This window comes from Triticum dicoccoides, chromosome 3A, assembly GCF_002162155.2.
Source record: "Triticum dicoccoides isolate Atlit2015 ecotype Zavitan chromosome 3A, WEW_v2.0, whole genome shotgun sequence".
Classification (NCBI taxonomy): Eukaryota; Viridiplantae; Streptophyta; class Magnoliopsida; order Poales; family Poaceae; genus Triticum; species Triticum dicoccoides.
The window spans coordinates 12,070,161-12,090,301 of record NC_041384.1 but is presented as its reverse complement, the minus strand read 5'-3'; the positions used below and the strand labels follow the sequence as shown (position 1 = coordinate 12,090,301).

Here is a 20,141-nt window from a genome sequence, read left to right as displayed (position 1 = left end):
ACGATGGCAACCTGCAAGCCAAGACGATGGGGGGAGGAGTGGTCAGAGAGAGAGAGAGAGAGAGAGAGATGAGGATGAAGGAGGGGAGGGGATGAAATCACCGGACATAGCCGCCGGTGTTGGAGCCAACATCCGAAACCCTAGCCCTGGTAGCAGCCGGTTCCTTGGCGCACGTGGCCGGCGCGTCGAGCCGCTCCAGCACGTCCTTGGCAGCGCCGCACCGGTCCCCGCAGCCGCCGCTGTCGCGCTCCTCGTCCTCCCTCCGCTGCTGCTCGTCGGCATCGCCGAAGGCCTGCTACTGAGACGCCTTGGCCTGCTACTGCTGCTCCCTGCCGCTGCCGCCGTCATGCTCCTCGTCCTCCCTCCTCTGCTGCTCGTCGTCGTTGGGGGGGGGGGCGCTCTGCTGTGGCGGATCTGGCCGCCGACGGCGCCGTTCGAGGCGGTGGGTGGCGGCGGCGGCGATGTGGGTGGGAGGAGAGGAGGCGCGTGGGAGGGGAGGGGAGAGGAGGCGCGCGGGAGGGGAGAGGAGGCGGCGGCGAGGCGGGAGGAGCTGGGCGCGGGGGATGCGCGGGGCGGAGGCACGAGCGAGGGAGGAGGGAGGCGGCTGCAGGAGCGAGCGAGGGAGGAGGCGGCTAGGTCTCCGTAGCAGCCCCCTTTTATACACCCACTACGCGAAATGACCGAAATGCCCTGGTGGGGGCATGGTATACACATTTTGTTGCCATTGCTATTCATTCCAGCAGTGATCATCTCAGATCCAACGGCCCAGCTTCCTCCAGATCTTGATCCGACGCCCTGAATCGCATCAAGCAAACCGATCCGACGGCCCAGAACCGCTGAACTCTGTGAAGCCTTGTAGGAACATCCTTCTCTTATCTCTTGATGTTCATCGCAGATCACACCACACCATTCATCGACCCCCCATGTATATATGGGCCCATATTTAGCTAGCCCCCTTAATTTCTCCAACAGACCCATATGAAGTACTAGTACTGTGACAAGAGCTCTAACTTAAATTAGTTTGGTCTGAAGGATACGTGAGATATTCCATCACTCCCTGAGATAATTACGTGAGGCAGGTCCACACGCCATGCATGTGCTAGTGTTGCACGCACCAGACAGACCGATGGACAGTATGATCGCTCGCACGTACGGTCAAGATGACCTCATTCGGACCTAGCTAGCACCTCTCTCACCAGCCAGCATCAATGCTAGTTATGCTCTACGAACGCACGGCACAAACCAGCTTGATTATTCATCGATCCATCCACTTTGTGCTTGCTAATTATGATATTGTATGATTCGAAATGCAAATAAGGGACAAGGTTGCAGTGTTGCGCTCGATGCATGGGCGCTTTCGCACACAGGAAGGATTGCACATCCCTGCGGCTGTGGGTGCGCCATCCGCTGAACATTTGTCGCGTCGCGCCCATCACACGTGTGCCTGCTTATTTGCCCATGCTGTGGTGTTAACGTAGGCGCTTCTTTGATACGAAAATAGATTTTCGCTCTGCTTTATCGATAAAGCAACATGATACGAGTACATTTGATTACCAAGCTCTCGTTAATTACTGACAGCATTGACTCAGCTAGCATGTATTGCAGATTTACCGCATTGAACAAATAATATTCAGAGTTTCATGTGTTTCAGTGCGTTTCTTTAGTTCATTCGAATCATTAAAAAAAACATGGAATATCCACTCGTTTGGGTTAAGATTTACCTGGTTGAAGCTTCGACTAATTTCACACTTATTGGCGATGAACACTACATCCCAGTCCACCGTGTTTGATCAGTTAGAGCATCTACAACCGGCATCCTCAAATCCTCCTCAAACGTCCACGAACGCGACCGGTCGGTGACCAGGTGTTAAGATCTTATATATATTTTTTAAGGCAAAATAGATGCTCTTATATGCTTAACTTATGTGCGCTGCCCTGCCGGTCGTCATCTGCCACAGTTTTGACCTAAAAGTTTGTGCTTTCATACGGGGCCATCTCACCCATCTTGTGATTCTCTCTTCATTCATCTTAACTGAGCAAACACCAAATAATTATCCACGCAGGAGCTACTCCCTATTCGCTCCATATCTCTCTCGCCGTCTGTGTCATCAGACAGACCACTCATGAACAGTCACGATCACACACCATGCGTCTCGAGCTAGTTGATCCCAAGAGAATCACGCAGGGATCGCAAGACGATAATCTAAAGTAGACCATGCCGAGAAAGATGCAGGAAGCATGAAGCATCAAATTCAGGTTGACAGAGATATATATAGGGGGGGTCTCCATGGACCACTGTTTAACTGCGTACCACACCTAATATAATCACCTGTTTTTCTCCAATTAATGGACCCGGCCCTTTGAGATGCAACATGAGCAAGAGCTCTAAGCTAAAGTAATTTGTTGGATCACTCGATCAGTTAAGTACTGGTGCACCCGGCTAGCATGCATGCTGCATGGGACCTTCCCATCTGATGATCTGTCTGCCACGCATGGATGCTACTTCATCATGCCATGGACAAGCATCCGGCACACATCTTGATTGATCGGTGGATCCACCATTCTGCATTTGCATTAGCTTGTTGTAACAATCATGATACAAAGCCAGGACACAAAGGGACGAAGAAAAGAGACGAGCTAGAGGAAAGAGAGGTTGCAGCTGCGGTGTTGCCATTGGAGGGATCATGGATGCATGGGCGCTGTCGTCGCACAGTAGCCATAGCACGATCCATAGACAGGCGACAGCAGATTTGTCATATCGTCGCGTCGCACACATGCGTCTGCTTATTTTCTCTGTCCTGGGATGTTAAAATTGGATGTTCCCAACATTAGTCATGCGTTCAATTCACACACGTACCGTAGGTTGCCGGACTGACTGACATAGGGACTGAAAGATTCAGAGTTTCAGGTGTTGGATTGCACTTTCCAACCATAGAGAAAAGATTTCGAGCGTTGACTCATTTCGACCGGTGAAAGTTGCCACTAATTCAGGGTGAGGACTGACGAATTATCAGTATGAGTTTTTCATTTTTATTTCTTTATGTTTTTGAGCTATGGGAACGTTCTGTACGAATTTAACTGAACTTCTTTTTTTGTGGGGAGCTAAGCTGAACTGGTCAAATCCTTAATTATCTGCCGCAGCAGTTTTAACATAGTTCCTTTTACATCCTCTTTTCACCTGAGAGATAAGAGTATATAACAAATCTAAGCCGTTGATTTCATTAAGTAGTGAGTCTAAGTAACTCTGTCGCTGAATATAGCCTTTTGTGTTTCGTGGTGACAAGAAAGTCTTTAACGCCCAATAGCTCTATTGGCTAGCTACAGGCGTGCCTCTATAAGTGGTCTTGTGTTCGATTCTGAGTGGCCGTATTTTCCTTATCTGGAATTTTTACACCAGACGCAATGTCCAACAGTTGCACAGCCAAACAAAAATACTGAGACAAACAAACACGCCAGACAGATAAACAAACAAAAAGGGACCCAAACTGGGTATTTAAAGAGGGTGCATCTCGAATATGGAGTTGACATCCAAATTCGAGTAGCCAATCTCGGGGATGGCGAACGTGATCTTCTCGTCGCAGGACCAACAAAGACCATTGTTGAGCCAGAAGGATAAGAGCCTCACCACAATTTTCACATCTTCCACATCCGTGACTGTTGACGCAAATGCAGGGGTGTCATCCAAGATGATGGCTTTTCGCGGCACCTGCACACGGTAGTAAAGCCCATACAAACATGAAAACATATTAGATTAAAACAATGGACACGCAATTGTAATCTACATAACTCTACCAACCATGAAAGACTAGTTAACTTAGGACTATCGGGGCGTGAACCCTTCCCCCCACCTTATGTTAAAGCGTGGGAGGGGGCACTAGCCCCCTCCCCTGTGCATCACCGTGCTATATTTATGTATTATTTCTTTACATTTGATGGAAGCGCTTTTTTACCATCACGTGCCATTCATAGCGGAAATCTCATCCGTTCTTTCGCTCATTGTGATGACCGCTACGTGCATGTTGTGGCGATATCTGCGTCGTTCATTCTATCCTTCATTCGAAACCTCCTTCATTATGCGGATTTTTACCATCTCGTTCTTTCCGCCCATTGTGATGAGTGCCGCATGCAGACTCGGACGAGGTGGGTCCACTCCAGCGTCTCGTATCTCATTTGACTAGTTTTTTTCTCCCACAACATTTCCACCGCGTGGTCCCTACACTTATGTTCAAACCTCTGATTATGCCTTCCTACCAATACAGGAGAGAAGCCGGTGAGGAGCTATGCTTGTTCTCAATCAATGGTGACGAGGAGTGGCCACACTGTAGAAGGCTGAAACTCAATAATGTCCCTGGAATTTGGGCGATGGCACTGTTGAAGGAAGGAGATATCTCTTCAGGCTAATTATGGCTTTTTTATGCTTTTGAGTTATGGAAACGTTTTGAATGACTTTAACTGGACTTGTTTTTGTGGGGAGCCGAGCAGTTTTTAACATAGTTCCTCTTACCTCCTTGTTTCAAATAAGAGATAAGAGTATATAACAGATGTAAGCCGCTGATTTCATTAAGTAGTGACTCTGAGTAACTTTTACCTTCTTATTTCCCATGTAAAAAGGGGAGGTAAGAGCGATCAAGTTAAAATTTGCCTAGCCTCAAAGTTTCTGCTTCTAGCCCGGGACGGGCCATCTCATTCATCTCGGGTGCTTATTTCTCGGTCTTTTCGGAGGGAACACAGAGCATGGGAGGAGAGAAACTCCAACCATGCATGATCTCTTGTCGTCTATACCATCACTAGCTACTAATGGATAATCATGGTCACACCATATAGAGTTTTTTTTTTCGGAGACACTTCCAAACTATTAATAATTAATCTTGGTAGTACGAAGAACACCAGAGGTAACAAAAATTATAAACAGGTCCCTGGATCCCCAAGCAATGACTACAAGGACTGGAACTACTCGAAGACGATCATGGTAGTATGTAGAACACCAGATGTAACAAAAAAACAACGAGGTTCGTGGATTACTTAGCGACGACTACAAGCAGTGAAGTGAGTCGAAGCACATCACCCTCATCACCCCTTCCACAACAGAGCTAAGCAAACCTTGTTGTAGTAGACAATCGAGAAGTCGTCGTGCTAAACCCCATAGAACTAGCGCACCAGAGCAACAACCATCGCCGATGAAGAGAGTCCTAAATCGAAAGGATCAAATATGTAAACACCCAAACAAAAACGAACAAAGATAAGATCCAAACAGAATCACCGAAGACCATCACCGACCGAATCCCGCAAGATCCGATGCATCTCTACATGCGTTCCAACGATGGTGGATGCACCAATGGGATGGGGATCAAACGTGGGAGACATTATTCCTACAGAGAGACATTGCCGCCTCCACACAACCCTAACCAAGATGGTGAACTTAACAAAATCGAGAGCAAGGTCCCTCCCACCATATCTAGTTGATCCCAAAAGAATCACCACAAAGCGATCTAAATAATAGAGTATAACAAACACCGCCAAAGAAAGATGCGACAAACCACCTATGACGTCATCAAGTCTCCCTTTCTTTGGTCGAAGGGTTGGCCCATGCGAATGACTTGATGCACTATCTCCCTTCAACCTTTTGAGCGAAATGTAGCAAAAGGAGGGAAAATCCATTGAAGATCGCCCGGGAGGTGGATCAGCGAAAGGTTGCACTGGTTGCTTCTGATGTTCGAGTGGCGAGTAAGCTGCGGAAGGAATGTCGGCTATTTTTAAGCTTAAGGAATGATTAAGGAGCATCGTCGGTTTAACAAGTCCACACACATGAAGAACAAGGGTAACCAGATTTTGTTTTTTAGAGGAAGCTTGGGTTTCCAGAGGATCTGTCTGGTCAGTGGTCTCTGCTTAGATATGGTTGTACATCAAACTAACATGTAAGAGAAGACGCCACATACGCCATGTCCAGTTCCAGACTTCCAGTTATTCTCCAGAAGAAAAAAGTTCAATTGCCAATTGGGATGGCCTGCCTCATTATTCAAGGCCACTCTCATCAGCTCAGCTTACTCTTCTCCAACAGACCAGTTGCAACTTGCAACTGCAAAAACATACAACCACAAAAAGATCCTCACCCCAACCATTTCCTACAAAATTGTAGAGCCATCTCTCTGTCATCATCAGCAACTTGCTTAACATTGCATCCCAGATCATTTTGTTTATTTGCAGAATCCCACATCATTATTGACATGAAACATGCCTGGATACTCATGTCGCCGGGCAGTTGATCATCAACCACACCAAGCCGGCCTGCATCCTCCCCAGAAATCAGAAATCAGCCTGTCTCCCATATGCAACTACCGTACGTACGTAGCTCCGTCCAACAGGTATAACGGCTTTGACTTTGATCGGATCTGCTGCCCAAAAAATAAAATAAAATATAGGTAGTAGCTTTTTCTGATCACATGCATGACAGATTCCGTTAAGAATCTTTTACAACTTCTCCTAACGATATATGTATACCTTGTCACATGCCATCTCCCCTCCCTGTCCCCAATCTCCACCACCACTTGCACAACAAAACTAACATTAGATCTTACTACTGCAAGACTGTGATTTTTTAGGCCGCAAATTCCAGGTCATGTCACCATTTTTTTTTGGCATTGGTCTTAAGCAATCTATACATGGGCATATGGTGGGTGTGATGATTTCTTTTTCCCATTCAGAAAAGGTACTCGATCTATATATCTGCAACATGCAACCTTGCTGCATGCCACAGACACACACACACAGCTAGGCACACCTCGTCGTATCCCGATAATTAACCTGGCCCCGTTGACCTGTCTGTCTGGTGATTATTTCTTGGTCCTCCATGGAGGAACACTCACACATGCAAGAGGAAGAAACCCATACCATGCCACCACCTCCTCCTTCCCTCTTTGCTGTCAATCTCACTCATTCATCGGACCACTCATGAACCATCATGTCCACACCATCTCAAGTTGATCCCAAGTTGAAAAACTCTCACCGCACAACACGCATGAATCATGATGATCTCTTGCCTTGCCGTCCATGTCACTAGGATCAGACTGCTCATGAATCATCATGATCGTCTCAAGGGAATCATGGATGGATCACAAGACGATCAAGAGGATAAACTAAAACAGATCACTCCGAGAAGGATGCAGGAAGCATCGCATTGAAGTGGACAGGGATAGAACAGGGGTGCAGGGGGAGCCCTCCTGTTCACTGATTGCGGGCTTGAAAACCCAGCAGCCTGACCTGTCACGTACCCACTGCCCATCTACGAAACCATTTCATCAAGTGGCAACGGCATGCATCCAAAACCCCTCCATGCCCACCAAGAACATGGAGTCAAAACCGCGCTCATGGTCGATCGTACAGTGCGTCGCCGGCACGCCAGCGGGAAAAAGAGAGATCGATTGAAGGGGATGTGGCATGAGCATGACTGATGAACATTCAGAATGCAAAACTGAACCAGTTAACTAGGGTGGTCTGGATCTGAACTTGTGACGTCGCTGCTGTTGCATCTCAGTGCTAATTAGCTGTTGGCATTTTTATAATCTCCTGTAGGCCACAGCACATCTCAGTCAGTACTCTCTATTGAAAATGGTCCTAGAGAATCAAAGTAGAGTATCAGCTGGTGAAGGAATAAAAGGCAAACAGTATGTATATATGTACCATGTCTGTGTGGATGCTGAGTGATGAACGGGTGTACTAATTAACTAGACTGAATTAGAATGTCTGTACATAACTACATATGACAATGACTGAATTAGAATGTATGTACACATCATGTACTAATTAGCAAATAGTAGTATCTATTTATACGTCTGATTCAGAATGTAGACCGGATTTACAAGGATGTTCGTGCCATAAATGTGCACCCTGCCTGCCTACATGGACAGGTGTACCATTTAACTGTTGGTATTTATTTATGGTCTCCTGTAGATCACAGCGCATTTCTGTTAAAACGTCCCAGAGAATCAACACATCACGTATCTGGTCAAGGAATAAAAGGCAAATAGTATATGTGCATGTCTGTGTGGATGCTGGGCGATAGAACATGGCACCAATGCATCCCCTAAACATTTCTGCTGCTGAGAATCAAATTAAGGCGATGCATCATGGGCTGCCCGCCGCAATTAGTTGAGGTGTTGATCGATCGCTGCTGGTAATCCGGCGTGCACGTGACGGGTAATGAATGGGGTAAAGCGATTGCATCATGGGCTTTGATGCAACGCAGCGCAATTATGCGAGGCATTAGGCCATGGATCAATTCAGTTACCAGGACCATGTATGTCTGTCCTGTGTCCGTCTACTGCTCAAGGACAGGACAACCACACCGGGATAGGCAGGAGAGGCCACCGGAGGATGATGCGCCAGTGGCAGCAACAATGGCGGCCACTATATATACCCCTGCACCCTCCAATTCCTCTCAACACAACCACAAGCAGTTAGTAATCTGTATTATTTCTCTGTACGTAGATCGCTGACAAATTGTAGAGAGGGAGAGATGGGGAGGGATCTGCAGGCCGGTGTGGGTGCAGGCGCGGCGGCGGCGCACCGGGAGAAGGTGAAGCTGTTCATGGGGGTGCTGGCGCTGCAGTTCCTGCTCGCCGGCTTCCACATCGTCAGCCGGGCGGCGCTCAACATGGGCATCAGCAAGCTCGTCTTCATCGTCTACCGCAACGTCATCTCCCTCGCCCTCCTCGCCCCCTTCGCCTACTTCCTCGAGAAGTACGTCCGCGCCTCCACCATTCTTCTTCTCCGCTTCTTCTTCCAGCAATGGTGGTGGACGGTTTTCTGAATCCTGGTAGTGTCTCTGTTTTTCTTCTTCTTCTTCTTCTTCAGGAAGGACAGGCCGCCGCTCACCTTCTCGCTGCTGGCCGAGTTCTTCGTGCTGGCGCTCATCGGGATCACGGCGAACCAGGGGTTCTACCTGCTGGGGCTGTACCACCTGTCGCCGACGTACGCGTCGGCGATCCAGAACATGGTGCCCGCCATCACCTTCGTGCTGGCCGCGGTCCTCCGGCTGGAGCAGGTGGACCTGGGCCGGCGGCACGGGGTGGCCAAGGTGGTGGGCACGGTGGTGAGCATCGGGGGCGCCACGGTGATCACGCTCTACAAGGGCCTGCCGCTCTTCAGCCACAACCTGCACGTGCAGGCCGTCCTCTCCTGGACCTCCGGCAGCCCCATCTTCAACTGGACGCTCGGCTGCGTCTTCATCCTCGGCCACTGCCTCTCCTGGTCGGGATGGATGGTGCTCCAGGTGCCGGTCCTCAAGCGGTACCCGGCGCGCCTCTCGGTGATCTCCCTCACCTGCGTCTTCGGGCTACTCCAGTTCCTCGTCATCGCTGCCTTCACGGAGGAGGACCTGAGCCGGTGGAAGGTGCGGTCCGGCGGGGAGCTCTTCACCATCCTCTATGCGGGGCTGGTGGCCTCCGGCGTGGCGTTCGCGCTGCAGATCTGGTGCATCGACCGCGGGGGCCCGCTCTTCACCGCCGTCTTCCAGCCCGTGCAGACCGTCGCGGTCGCCGTCATGGCCGCCATCATCCTCGGCGACCAGCTCTACACCGGAGGGTAAGCACAGAGATACAATCCACATACACGAGCATTTTGACAGCACCATTGCACTTGTCTGACTGACATGATCCATGGCTGCTTGTGCGCAGGATCATCGGCGCGGTGCTGATCGTCATCGGGCTCTACTTCGTGCTGTGGGGCAAGAGCGAGGAGAAGAAGGCGAGGAGCCAGGACCCGGAGATGGCGAGGCACCTGCTCGGGGAAGACGGCGGCGCGGCTGACAAAGATCAGCAAGTGAGCACCACTGTGCTGGCGTGACAGCTGCTGCTTGATATTCCTTGGAGATGTGTGTACTGATGTGGGTGTTTGTACCTACGTTTTTAACTAGTGTTTCAAGCGTGCGTTACGACCAAGAAGAAGAAGACTCGTACTAGTTGACGATGTGAACTGCCAAACACACTCAGTCATATTTGGTACCTACTGTGTATAGCCCCTGTCTTCGAGTTGTGTGTGTGTGTGTCTATAAATACACTATGCTCCCTAATTTTGAAGCTCTCCCATTCTATTGGGGTGTTCAATTTAGAATTTGGTTTATGGTTTTTGTGGGGTCAACTATTTTGATGAAGTTATTTTGAATTTGGTTCATAGTTTTTATTCGGTTTTGTGTGTGGGTGGGGAGGGGGGAGTGATATCTGACCGTTGGCACTTTCTTTAATTGTTTGGATTGCTTACCACATGTGTCATGTGCTGTCTCACTGTTGGCACTTAGTCTTCCTATGAAGTATCCATTGGATGATGGATGATGACCTCTTGGGTTGTAACCCTGATGGGCTTGGGCCTTTGACTAGGACATATGTATCAGGCCCTACTCCGTAGCTATTCCCCCGTAAAGTTTTATACTGGTGAATGCGGAAGAAAGACGTTGATGTTTCCTTCAAGGACTTGCGTGTTATTGCCATAAAGAAGTTCTTGCAAGGATTGGTTTCATCTAATACGTGACTTTGGCGTTTCCGGAAAAGGGACGCGGGGCTGAGAATTTTGACTTTTGAGGACCTTGTTTGATCATGTAGTCACAGTCCTAACTCCTAAGTCGTGTCAAAAGTTTCCCTATTAATGGGACGGAAATGCATAGGGGAGTGCGAGTGCGGCTCGTTTTGTCTCGTGATTTGTGCAGTAAGTCAATCCCGAACTAGAGCACAGTCAAAATAAAAAACCTCAAAAAAGTTATCAGTTTCAACAACGAAACTTACAATTTTTTCCTTTAAAACTGTCAAGTTTCAACCAGTTTCAGATATATAATTTCAAACATATTTTTTCTGTAGATCATAGGCACAAAATAATTGATTTTATCAGTCACTCGTACTAAGTTTCAACATTGAAACTTCACATCTTTTTTAAAGTTGTCAAAATATATACAAAATGGATCTTGTTTGAAAGAGCTGATCATGAGAAACATGAATATGAAAACAAAACTTAATTTAGAATTTTCATTTAGAAGATATAAAACTTTGAAAATCGGAAGCCAAAATAAAAAGCAGGCACCAGAGACATGCATGCCCCCGCACTTAGGTGCCACACATCCTCTCCCAGGAGGCAGTTTAACATCAATCAAGCCTTGTGTGACAAAATGCTCTTACCTACGATATGTTCATGCATAGATTCACTGCCAAAGACTAATGTTGTGGTGAGATGACCTGGAATTTCTAGGCCTAAAGAAAGGGTGGTCTTGGGATTCACACTCTAGAAAGATATAGTATTAGCTTGTTGTTTATGTTGTGGTGGAGATTGTTTAGAGAGGGGATGGCAGGTGACAATGTATCGTTAGGGAAGAATATAAGTCACAGAATGGAATATGTCGTGTGAGCAGAAAGGCTGATTATTCCGCTTACTCAGCAGATCTGATCAAAGTCAAAGCCATTAGAGATGTATGGTAGTTGCATATGGGAGACAGACTGATTTCTTGGAGGATGCTTGGTGTCGTTTAACTGCCCTGCGACATGAGTATCTGGGCATGTTGGATGTCAATAATGAAGTGGGATGCACTTGTTAAGAAAATGGCTGATAATGCGAGTTGGCACTGCAATTTCAGAAGATGGTTGGGGACTCTTGGGGTTAGGATTGGCAACGGCTGCTGGTCTCTTTGAGAAGTAAGCTGGTGAGAGTGGCAGATCATACAATGTATCAGACCACCGACCAATTATTTATTTATCCTTTCGATCGTATTGTGACGATTCTCTTGGGATCAACATGTGAGGGTGTGATGATTATTCATGAGTAGACTGATGACACTGCATAAAAAAATACTCCCCCTATATCAAAATATAATACACTTTTGACTAAAAAACCATCCTATATTTTGCCTAAAATTATCTTATATTTTGATATGGAGGGAGTATGAAGTAGTCTGATGACATGGACGGCAAAGTGGATCATGAATCATGTGCGGTTACGAATTTACTCTTCCATGTTTGAAAGAGTCACATGATTAATGAAATGACCCCGTTTGGAAGGATCTGTGAGGTCAAACCGTGGCAGATTATAAGGAACGCGCGGTAGCACACAAGTTTAGATTGAACTCCCCTCAGGAAAAGTGAGTTCAGTTTAGCTCATATAGAGCATTCGATTTCATCGGGATCGGAATGAATGGTGATATTACATGCATGGACCGTACTAGGACAAATGCCACTACGTTAACAATGTAGTGCACCAAACCTATGAAACGTGGAAAAAAACTGGCGTTATCCTTCCAAGGCGATCTAATCTGATCTTGTGTCGCTGCTCTTCCTTATCATACCGTTCAATGCCCTCATGCTCCTCGCACGCCAGCGACCCTCTGGGCCGCGGCCCCTCTTTCTACGATAGATTGTGGCCACCTGGGACCAGATCCATGGACAGACTGTCCCTCTTCTGGTGGGTCCCTTTTCGATGGGGCGACACCGCCCATCTTGGATGTGTCGGGGTCCACTCCCAGCTAGGTGGCTCTTCTCGAAAGCCTTGACCGGTGGCTGCAGTATTTCCTTCAACGGTGGTGTTAGATGGTTGGGGCCGGGGCCTTGGGAGCTGTTGCCAAGCGAGTTGCAACCTCAATGTTCATGGCCGCCAGCCAGATCTGACTCACGTGTGTGTCTGGACGTCGACATCGGGGGGAATGCTTCTCTTGGCTTTGTCCAGTGGCAGCTCCCACGCTTGGATCTGGAGGCTCGAGCTGGAAGTGGTGACTCTCTTCTTGGGTTGGGTTGGCAACCTTGGTACCACGGGTGGCACAAATAGGCTCCAAGCGAAAACTCCACATTTCGGTGTTAGTGATGGTGATGCCTGCATGTGTGGTTTCCCTCTTAGTGAATTCGTTTTGGGTCCTCTCTCTATGTCAGGGCTCCGAGTGAAACCCTTGTCCATCTTAGGTTCAGCGGTGGCGGTGTCTTGCATCGTCACCCTTTTGTGGGTGGCGTCATGGGGCCCCGGTACCTTCTGGTTGAAGCTCATCCGTGGCTTCGGGCGTGCTTTCATACCAATGTGTACGTAGCTTCCTCGACTCTGCGTGGGGTGGTCTCGGTTGCCTCTTATCTATTACATGTGTCCCCATTGCCTGGGTCATCGTGGTCTCATGGCACGGTTGGCACTCCACATTCCGGAGCGAGAGGGCAGGTGGCCCTCCCTAAAGATAGCTTGGTGTAGTGGGTGCAATGTAGTCCGGTGGTTTTTTCAAGGCGGCACGCTTCAATTGCTGCTCAGTAACTTGGGATACTCATGTTAAGTGGAGGGTCTCCTGCATTCTGTCTCGACTGTGAGTTTGTGGCCATTGCTAGTCTTCCGGATGTTGTTCATCACGAACTTTGTATGATTGTATGGGCGCATGGGCATTGGGCAGGGGAAATAGGGAACCAGGCACACGTACGTGTGGGACGCCACAGGACAGATCTGCATGCTGTCCCGTCGATGGACCTATCTAGCTACTGTAGGGCGACAGCGCCCATGCATCCATGATCCATCTAGTGCGACTTCTCTCCTCCTTGTCCCTTTGCGTTTTGCATCCTGATTAGCAAGCTAGCTAAGGTCTGTGCTGCATGCATGCGTGCTTGCCCACAGTGGCCGTTCATGTATGGCTGTTATACCGACAGAAATCATCAAATGAGAAGGGTCCATGGCTCCATGCATGCAGGCAGTGCACCCACACACGCGCTGTCGTCTTGGCCGTACGTGCGTCTACCAGTCTGGTGCACATGGCGAGTGATCCAACATCTCACGTACCAACCAGTACTACTACCATACTCCCCAGACCAAACTTCTCTAGGTTAGAGCTCTTGTTGCACTTCACAGGGCCTGGTCCATTCCACATAATTAAGGCGGGATTAGTTGTACCTAGTTCGTTAAACAGGGGATCCATCAGTCCATAGTCCATGGAGCATATCGTGCTGTATGTATCCCGGGCCGTTGCACCTAGGAAAGATGTACTCTCTCCATCCCAGTGTAAAAAACGCTCTTATATTATGAGACGGAGCGTGTATCTATTTTAGAATATCCTTGTGATAGTCTTGCGATTCATGCATGATTCTCTTGGATCAGCTCCAGATGGATGTATGGTGTGATCATGACAATACGTGAGCGGTACGGTCTGCCTGTCGACATGGACGATCATGCATGATTCATGTCCGTGTGGTATGATTTTTTCCCAACTTGATGGGCCTGGATCTTTGACTCAGCCATATGGGCCTGCCCCGTAGGTATTCCCCCGTCTAGTTTTAATCACGGCACTTTGCCAGGTGAATGAGGAAGAAAGACGGCGTTGTTGTCGAGGACTTGCATGCAATTTATTATTCCTGTAAATAAGTTCTTGTAAGGGCTGGTTTCATCTAAGGGTGTGGCTTCGGCCTTTCCGAAAAAGGGATGTGTGTGTGAGTGTTTTGACTTTTGAGGACCCTGTTTGATCATGTACTTAGTAGTGTCAGTAGTTTCCCTCTCAACGGGACAGAAATGCGCAGGGGCACGCAAGTGCAGCTTGTTGTGTCTCGTGATTCCTGCAGTAATTCAATCCTGCACCAGGGCACAGTAAAAAAGAGAATCCCTCAAAAAGTTTCAAGTTTCAACAATGAAACTTACGAATTTTGCATCTAAAACTGCCAAGTTTCAACAAGTTTCAGATATATAATTTAAAGCATTTTTTCCTGTCGGTCATAGACACAAAATAATTGACTTTACCGGTCGCTCATACTAAGTTTCAACATTAAAACTTAACTTTTTAAAAGTTGTCAGAAAATATATATAATGCATCTTATTTGAAAAACAGAACTTAGTTTAGAATATGAAAACATAACTTAAATTAGAATTTCCATTTAAAAGATGTTAAACTTAGAAAATCGGAAGCCAAAATAAAGAGCAGGCACCAGGGACGTGCATGTCCCCGCAACTAGCGTGCCACAAATCCTCTCCCGTCAACGGGAGGCTGTTTAACATCAATCAAGCCTTGTGTGACAAAATGCTCTTACCTACCATATGTCCATGTATAGATTCACTGCCAAAGACTAATGTTGTCCTGAGATGACCTGGAATTTGTAGGCCTAAAAAGAGGGTGGTCTTGGGATTCACACTCTGGAAAAATATAGTATTAGCTTGTTGTTTAAGTTGTGGTGGAGATTGTTTAGACAGGAGATGGCAGGTGACAACGTATCGTTAGGAAAGAATATAAGTTCCAGAACGGAATCTGTCATGTGAGCAGAAAGGCTACTTATTATTTTGCTTCCCTCGCATATCTGATCAAAGTCAAGGCCGTTATAGATGTGTGGCAGTTGCATATGGCAGACAGGCTGATCTCTAGAAGGATGCTTAGTGTGGTTCAACTGCCCTGCGACATGAGTATCCAGGCATGTTTGATGTCAATAATGATGTGGGATGCACCATACGTTAAGAAAAGGGCTGATAATACGAGTTGGCGCTACAACTTCAGGAGATGGTTGGGGACTTGGGGTCAGGATTTGCAGCAGCCGCTAGTCTCTTTGAGAAGTAACTTGGATAACACCATGTACTCCCTTCATCCAAAATTAAGTGTCTCAACTTTATACTTATTTTAGTATAAAGTTATACTAGAATTGAGACCCTTATTTTGGGACAGAGGAAGTATAACCATCTACCAGATCACTGACCAGCCTTTTATATTTATCTATCCTTTTGATCGTATTATGTTGATTCTCTTGGCATTAACCTGTGAGGGTGTGATGATGATTATTCATGAGTGTCCTGATGACACCGGCTGCATAAAAAATATCGAGTAGCCTCATGACATGGACGGCAAAGTGGATCATGATTCATGAATCATGTGCGGCATACGAATTTCTTCTTCCGTGTTTGAAAGAGTCACAACAAGATTAGTGAAATGACCACGTTAGGAAGCAGAATATAAGGACCGTGGCAATGGCGGCTCCAGGAATTTGCAACCGGGTATTCATGTGCATTCATTTTGCCAAAATTATTGTTGTTTTTCGAAAGTTGTCATTGTTTTGCCAAAATCAACACTGTTTTGTAAAAATCATGGATATTCACATGAAGACCCAAAAATACCCCTAGCGCCTCACCGTGGCAGATAATACGGAACGGTAGCACACAAGTTCAGTTGAAGCTCCCCGCAGGAAAAGACAGCTCAGTTTAGCAATCTTCACCGGGATGGGGATGAATGGTCTTACGCGCATGGACTGGTACGTAGGTAGGACGTAGGCCTGTTTAAGCCCATTTATGATTCTTTTTAATAATGTTTAAGCCCATTTATGATTTTCTAATAAAGTTTTTTCAGAAAACTGAACTATCAAGCTAGTTAAAGCTAACTAAACCATACTTGCGGGCACCATATATTTGCCTTTTACTCTCACCAGTCCTTTTTACTTCGCATATAAGATTTATGTCAACTCAAAGTTTATAAAGTTTAACCAAATTTATACTAAAAATATCAACATCTACAATATTGAATATATATGTTGTGAAACTACATTTCATGATGAATCTAACAACATTGATTTGATATCATAAACATTGACATTCTTTAATATAATTTAGTCAAAGTAGAGATATTTTGACTTCGCATAAGACTTATACAGGAGTACATCCCTACTGGTAGCACGATGTCATCACGTTAGCAATGCAGTGCATGGGCATGGGCAGGGCAAACAGGGAAGCAGGGACACGTACATGTGGACGCCAGACGACAAATCTGCTGTCCATCGATGCCCAGGGCCGGTCCTGACAATTCGGGGGCCCAGGGCGAAAGTAAAACCCGAGACCCCTTTAATATAAACATAAAAAATGTATGTATTGTCCTTGGCACTTGAACATCCTAATTACCTAATAGTGTATGTATAAATATCTCCTAGAGCTAGCCCATTAATTATTATTAGGTAAATATACAAGCATAGCTCGGAATCTCCCTTTCATTCGAACTCCAAAGCACGTCATATACGAATTTCTAGGCTACAAATCATGATCCATTTTACAAAATAAAGAAAACAAGCAAATCAGGATATTCAACATGAAGTTATCTACGTCTTTCATGTTGTAATAAGAAACTTGTCATATCTGAATATAGACTAGTTCTTACGAAATAGAAATTTGCTAAAAGTCGCAAAAACAATATCTGCTCAACTTTGAAAATACTTGTACAGCAACACCATTCTGATGATACCTCAGCAACCATTAATCCAAACTGAGCAAATTGGGTTCGATTGGAATGCAATCCACAACAACTACAAAGTTGATTTTTCCGTCATCTTGAAAGCTAGTAAGCACAATAGTGCAGTTTTCACCACATTAATCCTATCCAATGATTGGATTATGAAAAACAATTCTCGGCATCGACTTCAATTAACAAACAACAAATTTAGGAACTAGGGAGTACCAGAGAGGCTACCTTAGAGTTGTAGAACACGGATTTAAAAATCAACTGATAGATTCTGATCCAATCTAAGCAGGCCTTGTCCGCTCTCGTCTCTTGGCTACTGCTGCGCATGAAGGTTGCGACTCGGGAGAGGCGAGACTAGACGGCGATCAGGTGATGGCAGGGCGCTCGGCCTGAAGCGGAATTCGTTCCCTCGATCGCCAACGCCGTGCGTGATACATTGCCCCTCCTCGATCTGATCTAACCTAATCGATCAGCCATAGTGCGTGCGTTTTTGTTTGCGAGAAATAATGCGTACATGCATGATTACCTAGCCCAGCAATCCACTTGGGCCATATGAAGCTGTATATGCAAAAGGCCTGATGTCGTGCTACAACCCAGTCCCAGTCGCTTTTTTTTTTGGGACAATCCCTGGGCTACTTGCATACCTGAGAGGGGCCCCTCGATCTTGGTGGGCCCCCTAGGGCCGGCCCTGTCGACGGCCCTAGCTATCTACTGTAGGACGACAGCGCAACTTCTCTCATCCTGATTAGCAAGCTAGCTCTTTCTCAAAAAAAAAAAAAAGATTAGCAAGCTAGCTAAGGTGGTTCGACTAATCAAGTTTTGTGCTGCATGCGTGCGTGCCCACACAGTGATTGATTAGCGGTCATGCATGGCTGTTGTTATACGGTCCATGGCCGTGCAGGCTGTGCACCCACAAAGCAGGTCATCTTGGCCGTACGTGCGTCCATCGAATCTGGTGCATGCAACATTGCACATGGCGTGTGGACCTGCGGCATGAGACACTTAACCGAGTGATCCAACATCCCACGTACCAGTGCTACTACCATATACTCCCAAGACCAAACTACTCTAGGTTAGAGCTCTTGTTGCACTTCATAGAGCCGGGTCCATTCTATGAGGCGTGATTAGTTGTACCTAGTTAATTAAACAGGGATCCATCAGTCCATGGTCCATGGAGCACACCCTCCTGCATGTATTCCTCTTTCATCTTTGTCGACTTTGAGGATGGGGCGTCGATTCGTTGGCTGGGCAGCTGGGGCAGCTGCCAGCCCACCCGGGTTCGAGTCTTGCCTCTAACACGCGGTGCTCGCGGAGTTTCTTCTATAAATAAAAACCAGCGAGGGTTAGCCCTTGGGTTTGTCTCATATTTTTTATCTTTGTCGACTTAGACTGCGATGCTACCTGGCCTGCATCTTTACTCAGAAAGATTTCGTCGTCCCGATGCACGTCGATGAAGAGACCAGGGCTCAGGCAGTGGGGATCCTCGGCTGCGACACCGGGGCGTTCCCTCAGACGTACCTCGGGCTCCCCCTGTCTTGGGAGAAGCTTCGCTACGCAGATTTCCTGCCCATGATCGCCAAGGTGGACAAATACCTCGCTGGGTGGACTGCCCGCCTCCTGTCTCCGGCTGGGCGCCTAGTTCTTATCAATGCGGTCCTGGACGCTCTCCCCACCTACGCCATGGCGGCCATGTTCCTGCCGCCCCCCGTGCTCAGTGCGCTGGACGGCCTTCGCCGCTCCTTTCTTTGGAATGTCGCCGAGCGTGCCTCCGGCGCGCAATGCCTTGTGGCGTGGGAGCGCGTGTGCAGGGCGAAGCTGAAGGAGGACTGGGGGTGCGAGACCTAGCAACCCAGAACACAAGCCTTATGCTGAAAATGGTGCACCGACTTCACACGATGCCCGGGTCGCGCTGGGCGGCCTGGATATGGCAGGGGGCCGGCGGTCACTCGCTCCTGTCTCGGGGCGAACTCGCTCTGGGAGAACACAAAAACACGATGGCGAGGCTGCTCCCGCTCTATCGCTCCATCTCCTCGATGGAGGTCGGAGACGGGCGGGCGTGCTCGTTCTGGTGGGACTGCTGGCTCCCCTGCGGCACGGTGGGCACCGCCTTCCCCGCTCTCCTCTCCCACACGACAGATGAGGAGGTCACTGTCTGGCAGGCGAGGCGGCGCGGGATCGCCAGTTTCCTGGTCCCCCGACTGACGAGAGTCGGTCGTCGGGAGCTCCAAGCGGTGCAGGCTTTGGTGGATGCTTCGCCAAGCCGGGCTGGGCCGGACGTGTGGCGGCTGAACCGCGCGCGCACACCCAAAGGGGCTCTGTCGTCTGCTGCTGTGTACGGGTTCCTGCGCTTTGGGGGCGTGCGTGCCGGCTACGCCGACCTGATCTGGGACGCGCGCGTTCCTCCCAGAGTGAAGTTCTTCAGCTGGCTTCTGGTTCAGAAGCGCATTCACACGCGTGACACGCTTCTCAGGAAACACATCGTCGCTGTGGATGAAGCCGGCTGCCCGCTGTGCCCGGCCGCTCTTGAGTGCGCCGACCACATGCTCTTTGGCTGCCCGTTTGTGGAAGCTTTCTGGCACAGGGTGGGCGTGGGGGCGGCCGGAGCCACGGCGTGTGACCTGGGTGCACTCGCGGTGCGTGCGGCCCCGGTGGTGAGCTCGCAGTTGGAGTTCGTCATGCTGTCCTGCTGGCAACTCTGGAAGCATCGCAATTCGGTCGTCTTCCAACATCAACAACCATCGATGGATCGGGTGCTCGCCTGCTGCAGAGACAACGCAGTGTTGTGGCGTTGCAAACTGCCTGCTGACCGTAGAATTTACATCGACTCATGGCTTCAGGCCTTCCTTCCCTCGACCCATTGATTGGTAGGGTGTTGTGATCTCTGGCGCTCTATGGAGTTGCCCCCAAACCTCTCGCTGTAATGAACTGGGGGCTTTGCCCGTTTCGATGATCAATATAT

At 48.1% G+C, this 20,141-nt stretch overlaps 1 protein-coding gene across 1 annotated transcript; it reads left to right on the top strand.

Annotated features, from left to right (window-relative positions):
• The first annotated feature begins 8,359 nt into the window (after positions 1 to 8,359).
• On the top strand, positions 8,360 to 10,137 carry LOC119266659 (WAT1-related protein At3g18200-like). Its single transcript, XM_037547908.1, has 3 exons — positions 8,360 to 8,736; positions 8,851 to 9,579; positions 9,672 to 10,137. The coding sequence occupies exons 1-3, from the start codon at positions 8,513 to 8,515 to the stop codon at positions 9,838 to 9,840; spliced, it is 1,122 nt and encodes a 373-aa protein (XP_037403805.1). The 5' UTR covers positions 8,360 to 8,512; the 3' UTR covers positions 9,841 to 10,137.
• The last annotated feature ends 10,004 nt before the right edge of the window (positions 10,138 to 20,141 follow it).